At 33.9% G+C, this 10,177-nt stretch overlaps 1 protein-coding gene across 3 annotated transcripts; it reads left to right on the top strand.

Annotated features, from left to right (window-relative positions):
- Nucleotides 1–33: 33 nt before the first annotated feature.
- LOC123004935 (THO complex subunit 2) lies at nt 34–10,128 on the top strand. Of its 3 annotated transcripts, none has more exons than XM_044398477.1 (21): nt 34–168; nt 353–521; nt 578–712; nt 765–880; nt 1,381–1,768; nt 1,815–2,134; nt 2,184–3,011; nt 3,062–3,179; nt 3,229–3,573; nt 3,626–4,210; nt 4,262–4,789; nt 4,841–4,904; nt 4,959–5,055; nt 5,112–5,265; nt 5,318–5,513; nt 5,566–5,603; nt 9,327–9,482; nt 9,534–9,591; nt 9,640–9,713; nt 9,762–9,823; nt 9,979–10,128. In XM_044398477.1, the coding sequence occupies exons 1-21, from the start codon at nt 107–109 to the stop codon at nt 10,007–10,009; spliced, it is 4,524 nt and encodes a 1,507-aa protein (XP_044254412.1). In that variant the 5' UTR covers nt 34–106; the 3' UTR covers nt 10,010–10,128. The 3 variants fall into 3 exon arrangements, with proteins under 3 accessions (XP_044254412.1, XP_044254413.1, XP_044254411.1); XM_044398478.1 differs by having other exon boundaries at nt 4,956–5,055; nt 9,643–9,713; XM_044398476.1 differs by having other exon boundaries at nt 4,956–5,055.
- Nucleotides 10,129–10,177: the final 49 nt, after the last annotated feature.

The following is a 10,177-nucleotide window of genomic DNA, read 5'->3' as shown; positions in this document are numbered from 1 at the left end:
TTAGTGTGTTTTAGTCCAATTTTCAAAAATCTAGGGATTTTGGTGTTGACGGTTGTCAACCCGAAGTCACCCATGTTCGGAGAAAAATGATGCTTGGTTGCTAAAAATGGCAGGTGTTGTTAGTAACGATGTTTGGAAAAGTTGGGATAGATCCGGAAAAACAGAGTTGTAAGTGCACATTTAAATAAATTAATGTGGTATAGTTCATTTGCTCGAAATTTGCTTTCGTTTCATGTGTTATTACATGTGGAATACGCAAACACGAGTCAATGTCCACACTTTTATGTATTGTTGATTTTACACTTGTCCCTTTAATATAAGTAATAAAAACTGGACTCTCTGTTTATTTCAGTGTTAGAACATGTATGCAGTTATTAAAAGATGAGACAAAATCACCGGTTTTTGACGAAAATGGAGGAAAAGTTTCAAAGCTTATAACCAACATAAATATGTTGATTGACAAAGGACTAAAAGGGCAGTTAAAAGTAGAAACTGTTGTTTCAACACTCCAGGAACTTGTTGTAAGTTTGTTGTAATTAAAGTGACAGAAATCTTTATTGTGAGTTTTTTTTTGCAGTCTCTACATCCTGATGTACCTTCAGTAATATTAGATGTTTTAAGTATTACAGACTCTTCCTGCATACCAGATAACAGTAATGACGATTCAAAAGAAAGGAACAATTTGTGTTCCATTATTAAAGAATGCGAAAAGGTAAAGTATTTAGTCAAATACTTGGATGTGTTCTAATTTTTAGAAAATTCAGTTGCTTTCAGATCAATTGTTAAAGGAACGGTTAGAAATAGACACGTTACAAGAAGTGGGTATCTTGAAAAACAAGACGTTTTATTCAAAGTTCATTAAAGTGAAAACAAAATTATAGTAAGTATACTGCTGTCTTAGTACTGCACAATATACAGAAAAATTATTTTGGAGTACAAAATAGTTTTTCACTGTCGTGCTAGAGTAAGTGCATTAAGACTGTCTCAAACAGGTCAATATTTGAGATTTTGGATGATGCTAACAACTGTGTGATACAGTTTTTTATTGTTAAATGGCAATAGTTTGAAATTAGCATATTACCATGTCTAGAGTAAAAACTTTAGAACAGTAAGTGTTTTGACTTAATTAAAACACAACAGATTACAATGCAATTGTTCGTTGTTAAAGAAACGGTTTTGTTTTCTTTTTATTACATAATGTTAATGTGTTTGATATATGTATTGAAAATTGGAAACATATTGAGACCTACCAAATAACGGTGAATTCATAAAAACAAACGAGGCCACTTCAATTAATTTTCTTCTAAGCATTTTAAACGTCATATTATTTCACGAAATATTTAATTAATATTATTGCTAAGGATAAATTTTATTTTTTAGTTACAAACAACGCAAATTTAATTTATTTCGCGAGGAATGTGAAGGTTTTGCAAAATTGCAAACGGAATTAAATCAGGAGTTCGGCGAGAATACCAGTCATGAAGACGTTCTAGACATTGTTCAGTCGTTAATTGGTTGCTTCAACCTCGACCCTAATAGAGTCCTAGATATTATTTTAGAGAGTTTTGAAAATAAACCAAAAGACGCGCGAATCTTTGTTCCTCTAATATGTTCGTATATGAAAGACCCGAAAATCGTGAGTGAAGTTTTAGCATCGAAATTCACTTTTTTGAGAAGCAGTGAAGCTAATGTTCCACGATCTCTGTACATATTAACGGCGCAATTATTACAACATAATATTATATCACTGGACGATATTTATCTTTGGGTAATCAATTGATTTTTTAAGAGTTTAGCTCATGATAAATTTCTAGTTAACGCCTGAAGATAAAGTCATGTTTAAGGAGTGTGATAAAGCTATGAAAGATGCAAAAGAGTACGTCCGTAAGTTGCAAGTGATCTCTATAAATAACAAGGAAAAAGAAGAAACACCTGAAGAGCCCGAAAACCTCATGGAAAAATATAATGCAAATCAAAAGTTGGGTCTATGCGAAGCTTTACTTTTAGTGGGTGATTGGAACAACGCGAAGAATTTAATAAATCGCCTGCCTGAGCACTACGCACTATCATTCCAACCGATCGCGTTAGCACTTTGCAAATTGTTGCATTGCATTATTGAACCTGTTTACCGAGAGTAAGTTTAGAGAAGTTCTCCATTTAAGTTTCTACATTGGATTTTATAGATTCTGTAAGTTGGGACCAAAAATTAAAGGAAAACCTATCCCCCGTCATGAAAATCCTCTTAGCCCCAAACAAGCAACTTCATTCTTGGAGCTTAGAGATCATGCTATACCTATGTTGATTACTTTAGGAGCTTCGTTACGTTTTGATCCCGTTCTTATGTATAAAGTGATAAGAATTTCGAAAGCGGCGTTAAATTCCTATGGAGTTGAATCGTCAAAAGCGCCTTGTCCCTCTGGTGATACATTATATTACGATATTTTAACATTGTTGGATACGACAATACTGTCGTCACTTTCATACATGGATTGCAACTGTTGTATAGCAGAGGAAGTGTGGACGGTCCTCAAACTCTACCCATATCAGAATAGGTACTGTCTTTACAGCCGTTGGAAAAACGAGACGTATTCGCTATATCCCGACTTGTTACGAAAACGCGGAGACTCGGAAAAACAAATCAAAAATATTATGAAACGTGTCAGTAAAGAAAACATCAAGCCTGTGGGCCGCCTCATTGGCAAACTCACTCACTGTTCACCCGGATTTCTTTTCGATTATATTTTACTCCAAATTCAAGTTTATAGCAATTTGATCCATCCAGTCGTCGACTCGCTGAAATACCTGACAAGTTTGTCGTACGACGTTTTGGGTTTTTGTCTAGTTGAATGTTTAGCAAACGCCGATAAGAAAAGAGTGAAACATGATAGTACCTCGATTTCAACGTGGCTACAAAGCCTTTCGAGTTTTTGTGGCGCTGTTTATAAAAAATACATCATAGAATTGACTGGGCTTTTGCAATATGTGGCAAACCAACTTAAAGCACAAAAAAGGTATATTTTACTTCTATGTGTTTCGGTTGTGGATTAATGAATGGTTTTAGTTTGGATTTGCTAATTTTAAAAGAAATCGTTCAAAAAATGGCAGGCGTTGAAGCCGCCGAAGACTTGACGATGGAACAAGTGAATGCTATGGCTGGGGGCGAACTTTTGAAAGCTGAGGTAATGATGATTATTTTCTCAAATTGAAATTTTGACAATTTATGTTTAGGCTGGATATTTGAGTCAAGTTCGTAATACTAAGAAATCATCGCTTAGACTTAAAGAAGCAATGTCTGAACATAATCTCGCTGTAGCTTTATGTTTATTGATGGCTCAACAGAATTATTGTGTGGTCTATAGAGAAACACAGAAAAATCATTTGAAATTAGTTGGGAAATTAGCCGATCAGTGTCAAGACACTCTAGTACAGTTTGGAACTTTTCTGGGGTCTTCTCTTTCAGTTGATGAATATGTTAATAAGTTGCCAAGTATACAAAGCATGCTTTTGGATTATCATATTCCAAATGAAGTTGCGTTTTTTCTGGCGAGGCCTATGTTCAATCATGCCATAAATGTGAGTAGCCAGTTTAGTTTTCACCAGTTTTTGAGAAAATTTGCCTTCCTAGATAAAATACGACCAACTACGAAAATCAGACTCCAACTACAAGAAACTCTCGACGAACGTGAAAAACCAGAAATATTTTGAGGCCGTGAACGAAGTCATGGAACCCGTTCATAAATCCATTATTCCTCTTCATCCAACGAAAATCTGGGAGGACATTTCTCCTCAATTTTTATCGACCTTTTGGTCTTTGACCATGTATGACCTTTACGTACCTGATGAAACGTACCAACAAGTTATAAATAAGACCCGTCAACAATCTTTAACAACGATAGAATCGAGTAACAATAAAGGTAAAAAAGAACAAGAACGTTACTTGACCTTAGTCGAGAAACTACAAGACGAAAAGAAGAAACAACATGAACACGTGGAGAAAGTAATGTATAGGTTGAAACAAGAGAAGGATAGTTGGTTTTTGTCAAGATCGGCGAAATCGGCCAAAAATGAAACAATAACAAGGTTTTTGCAGTTGTGTTTGTTCCCCAGATGCACTTTTACATCTATTGATGCGGTGTATTGTGCAAAGTTTGTTCACGTGATTCATATGTTGAAGACACCGAATTTTTCGACACTTTTGTGCTATGACAGGGTAAGTGTGATATTTTTGTGTCGATTTGTTGGTTTATCTCGGTTTGTTTAGCTGTTTTGCGATGTTACTTATTCGATTACTTCGTGTACGGAGAATGAAGCAATGCGTTATGGCCGATTTCTCTACGCAATGCTCGAGACAGTGATGCGGTGGCACAAGTCGAAAGAGTTATTCGAAAAAGAATGTGCCAATTATCCAGGTTTTGTTACTAAATATCGTTTAAATAATCAACATGCCGACAATTTGGATAATGTCGGTTATGAGAATTACAGGCACGTTTGTCACAAATGGCACTATAAACTAGCAAAGGCTATGGTAACTTGCTTAGATTCGAAGGATTACGTACAAATCAGGAATTCGTTAATTATCTTAATTAAGATCATTCCATTTTTCCCTGTGTTACAAAAGGTCGGACAGTTTATCGAAAAACGGATAGAGAAAGTGCGAGACGAGGAAAAAAATAATAGACAAGATTTGTTTACTTTGTCCAGTAGTTATTTGGGGTTGTTGAAACAGAGGATTATGAGTGGGCATATGGTGAAAGAAAGCGATTTCCATATTTTGGTGGAGAAAGAAAAGGTAGGTATTCTAAAATCAACCAAATTATTGTCATCACATTGTAATTTTTAGATTGTTAAAAGTCATGAAACTAAGAGTGAGGCAAGTTCTAGTAAACATAACGGTGAAGTTAAAGGTATTTTTTGTGTTTTAATTTGTTTGAAACCACTCATTGTAATTATTTTAGAAGAAATGAAGGACAAAAGCGAGAAAAAAATTAAAGTGGAGGATCTTAAAGTCGTTTCAAGGATGTCTCAAGGATCTCAAGGCTCTGGCGATTATAACGCGTTAGTATTTTTATTTTCGTAGAAATTTTCCCATTTGAGTGCTTCTTTTTAATTAGGTGGGAACGACCCGAAAGGCCTTATAAAGAGGAACCCAGGGAGAAACACAGAAGGGAAGAAAAACGTGACGATTTTGAGAAAGAACGTGAAAGAGAAAAGCGTAGAGAACGTAAAGAAGAGAAATTAGCAAAACAGGAAGAACGACAATATCGAGTAATTTCTTTGAGTTTTTTGTTGTTCGAGGGTTATTTTGGGTGAATTGTAGGAGGAGCGCTATTCTGACATAAGTCCGAAAGATGAAATGCGATATTCAAGCGATAGACAAGTGGAAAGATATTATGACGAAAGAGGAAGTCACTACTACAGAGAAGTCCGCGACGAACGAGAAATCGGGTTGAGTGGTAGTAATAATGGGTCAAGCGGTATGGGAAGACATAGTCAAGAGCCCGAGACCGATAGAGGTATAATACTTGGCTTCATGTTAGGAATTTTGATTAATTTATTTTTGTATAGATGTTAAAAGAAGAAAAATGGATGGTTCTTCTTTGAAGGTTAGTATCGGAGTGACGTAACAACGATGCAGATTTCAGGGTTCGAATACCCTCTCTGGTATTTTCTTTGTCCGACACTGGGAGATTGGGCTGAACGTTTTCTCATAATCGTGCCGTTAAAGTGTTTTAAATCTGTCGCAAAAAAAGTGTTGTAGACTCGAGTGCTTTGTGTGTTCGAGAAACTTTTTGCTAATTTCGATGGTTGTCACCAAGTCCTGCACAAATTTTTGTTTTTCATCACCGGGTTCTTCTCACAATTGCCGTTTAAACAAATCAAATCACAATTGTCGTTAAATGAATGGGGGATTAGGCCGAAATTCAAATTGTCGTAACAACGTTATGTAAATAATTCCGAAGAAGTTTGTCGTTTAAATCGATTTCTAAAATCGCCGGAGTAATGTTGGAGTGATCTCGTCGATGAAGATCGGGAAATGTCATGAATTGGAATGGTTGAATTGTGAAGAAGAAGCAAGAATTTCGAATTTTTACAACGTGCGAAGGTGCATGAAGATTCATTTATGTAAGAGTGGCAAAAAGTGACACTTGTGTAAGGGACAGTCTGCAATCAGCCCAATCTTCCATTTTGTTAATAGTTTTGGGATGGGAAGCCAGTTACAGGTAGGTTCCGGATTAAATACGGCGTTTCTCTGGTGACGTGCAGCTCCTTTTATTGAATTACATTCTATAAATAATTTTATTTATATTGAAATTGCTTCCAAATTGGTTTTCTGTTTTGCAAAATTATTTTAGATTTGTTTCTGATATTGGTAATTATTTCTGTTTCGTAAGGTGCAAACTATGCATGTTTTTGTTGTTGTTAGACGAAATGTTTTGTTGAAATATTAAAGAGCTTGTATTGATTTAATAAGGAATTCTTTTAATGCATTCCTTAATTAGCAAATGGTTTTTATACATAAATATTTTTTATTGAGTCACCAAAACTACTGACGTATTTATTGTATTATTGTAAAGAATTTTTTTTATTATCTTAAGACGTCTATTTAATCACGTTTTTCTGTTATTTTGAAGCTTGCTGTTCCATATTCCTACTCCTTCATTTTAGAAATGTTAATAAAAATATTAAAAAATCCGTATTATGCCACTGGATGTTCTGAAACGAATCATTTCAAACGGTGAGGAAGAGAACTAAATACGACGTTTTTTAGTTTGTGCAGATAAAATTTTCATTCTTTATCCTGTGTTTTTAGTCTGATCTAAATTGATCAAAAGTTCAAATTACCCAGGAACTAAAAACTGTTGTTGTGCGTCATAGCACATGAAAAAAAATTGTCAAACAGTATAGGTGTCCGGAAAATCGCGCATCTCCGTGACACTGTATCATCGGACGATGCCCTAGACAACAAGACAAATGTTAAAAAAAAAACTATCTATAAAAATTTCGAAGTTATGAGAGTTTAAATCTTGCACTTTGACTATTTATTTCTGTTGGACATATAATTTTCCAATTTTTTTTGCTACAGGCTATTAGAAGAAGAAACAAGGAAGCGGTATCTTAAATTGTAACTCTGTTTAGTGTTTTTGTGGCTTTTATTGGCAAAATTTTTGTACTTTTGCTAAATAATTATAATAAAACATATGCAAGATTATCAGTATCATTAAATAGACATAAAAAATATGTCAAACGTTAAAAAATATATCTCAATATCAGAATCTTTTAAACATTTTTTCAGTACTGTGGGGGACTACCCAATTACTCCTTTTCAAGGAAGTGCGCGAATTACGGACAACTACATACTAGGAGACGAAACGAGATACAAAATTGCTTGATTTTTTGAACCCAAAAAAAGTAGTACGACGTTTTACCGTCTCAGTTTCAAATCGTTTTTAATTAATTTAAATTTAAACCATACCTCTATTTTTAATGGTTTAGGCCTCAAAGACGTTCAAAGCCGCTCAAGCGACGGATTCGTTTCATTTTTACTGGTGATTGAGTGCCGGGGGGGGGAACACTTTAAAGGAATTTAAACCTAAACCGTTGAAGATATGGTGTCGCGGCCTTTTTTTAGAAAATTTTATTCTCTACAGTTTTGTTTCTTACACTTTTTTGTATCTTTAACCATATTCGAAGCGTTCTTAAAACTATTAACTAGTAACGCAAACTGATAATTGTTTATAATTTATTTTTAATACTGTTTTCGATATTTTTGCGAATACGGTTGAAGATACAAAAAAAGTGTAATAAACAAAATTATAGAGAATTAAATTAGAGACCATATCTCGATCTTCAACCGTTTAGGTTTAAATTAATTTTCTGTCTCTTGACCACCGGTAAAAATGAGCCGTATTTGTCGCTTTTTTTTTGGAAATTTCATTCTCTACAACTTTCTTTTTTATATTTTTCTTGTATCTTTAACCGTATTCGTAGCATTTTCAAAAATATGAGACTGGGCGCAAATTGCTCAATGTTTGAAATTTTTTTTAATTTAGTTTTCAACAAAATTTTTGCATTACCTTTATCTCTTATTATTATGGAGAATTTAATGTTCTATCTGCCTTTATTTGCGTTTTGCTCACCGTTATGTAAATACAGCCATTTTTTTAAATTAAAACTTGAACGGGAAAGGAACAACTGCGCTATCTGGCCTCGCTAACGGAACTATCGAAAACGGGGACGTTTTGTTTTACATCGTGTCGTATCCTAGTCTTTAGGTATCCGTAGCGAAAATTTTGAGACACCTATATAATAAACATTTGAAGCATTTTAATGGTGTAAAATAGTCCATACTTACATACTTTTGTTTATAAAAGATTTTTGGTGTCACTAACTATTTAAATTTGTGAACTCTCGTTTTGACAAATCGAATTTTTTATGGTAATATCTATGCATCACAAACTTATTTTAGGAATATTTTTATTAAAAATGGTCGCTTTATTTTCTACTTTGCCATTAATAGTTATTTAAAAATAGACTTCCGTATGTTGTCATCATTTTGACCAAAGTTTGGCATTTTCCTTTGTTCTTTTCGCATTTTGCATTTGCAAAATTAAACTTGTACTTTTTTTAATTTTTAAATCTACATACTATCATTATTTCGTATTTTTGTTTTTCTGGTATTTACATTTTTTTATTTCGGTTTCTTCTGTTTTATAGTTCTTTTTATTTTAAACATGAATTCAATTATTTCTATTTCGTTTTTTTTTTTTTTAATTTGTGTTACGTATCCATTGTCTTCATTGAGAACCATGAAGGGGTCACAGGTTTCGGTATTTGATTACCTGCAATAAACTAATATTTTTTTCCTAATTACTGATCTCTGAAGCGTATGTATGTGCAATTTAAGAATGTTAGGGTCAGAAATGGAAAGGAGATTCAACCGAAATTTCTTGTAAATGACTCAACGGCTGGAAGAATCGAAAGAAAACGAAGAGAATTGGGAAGATGTTCTCGTAGTTGGGAAAATAAGTTAATTTATTGTAGCAAAATCTGAATGCTCTGAAACTGCGTGACTTTTTTGTGCAATAGAGACAGTGGAAGATGGAATTATTTAGACGAATGTAATTCAAGAAAAAACAAAATCCGATGCACGCTCAAATGCACCTAATGACCACTTACCTGTTATAAAACTATAGAGATTTAATTGGTGTTGTGCCAAAAAGCAAGTCGAGTTGACAGCTAGTACAAAGCAAGCGCCAGCGGAGGCTGCTATTGTGCAACACTGTCTCAACCCGCACGTCTAATGCAGTACCCCTGGTTGTCTGCAGAGTTCGAAACACGAAGAGAGGAAACTACAGCAACTCGATTACATGTTAGAGAAAACGGACAAAAAAGAACGGTCAGGCAAAGCGAAAGAAAAGAGGGAAAAATTAAGTGATGAAGAAAAAGAATTGAGAAAAGAAAGGAAGTTGGGAAGGAAAAGGGTAAACGAGAACGAATTTAAAGAGTTTTTTAATGAGATTCAAATTCGACAGGATCGAACCGAAGAAGCGCTCCAAGTTGAAATGAAGAGGCGAAGAGAGGAGGAAAAAGGTACGTTATTACTTCTTCTTTACAATTTATTTAATTTAGTTTTAATAGCAGCGAAAGTTTCACACCAAAATGGAGAAATCATGGAACCCGTCCACCAAAGAGAGAAACATCATCGCTCGAGAGTAATCAATATTTTTTATATTATATTTTTATTCATGTTTTTAATTCAGGACTTATCACCATATCCAAGAGAGAGGTCACACGATGATAGACTCGAAATGAGGGAAAAACAATATCCTTTTTATAGACAATTTTAACTCATTTTTCACTGTTACGTTTGTAATTTTCATTATTAAATTTCTTTATTTCTCTAATGTAGTTTTGCTATTTGTGGCTCATTTTTCATTTCATCGTCTTTTTTAAAGCTTTTTCCTTAATGAGGTTTACCAGAAGAAGTGCCGAAAATAAAAGGAGATGATAATTTTTACGAATGAACGTATTTAAATTTTATTTTTTAGTAATTTTAAGTGTATTTCACAGGATTGTACGTTACTGATGTGATTTGTAGAATATGAAAATAAACATGGTAATGTGGTATTTTATTGTAAATCCACCTTTGAATCCATTGTCCTTACTCCTAAATATA

Source organism: Tribolium madens, unplaced genomic scaffold (genome assembly GCF_015345945.1).
Source record: "Tribolium madens isolate multiple individuals breed KSU strain unplaced genomic scaffold, Tmad_KSU_1.1 Scaffold_20;HRSCAF=117;Tcas5.2_LG4, whole genome shotgun sequence".
Taxonomy (NCBI): Eukaryota; Metazoa; Arthropoda; class Insecta; order Coleoptera; family Tenebrionidae; genus Tribolium; species Tribolium madens.
The sequence above is the reverse complement of the archived record's forward strand: the minus strand, read 5'-3'. Positions and strand labels throughout refer to the sequence as shown.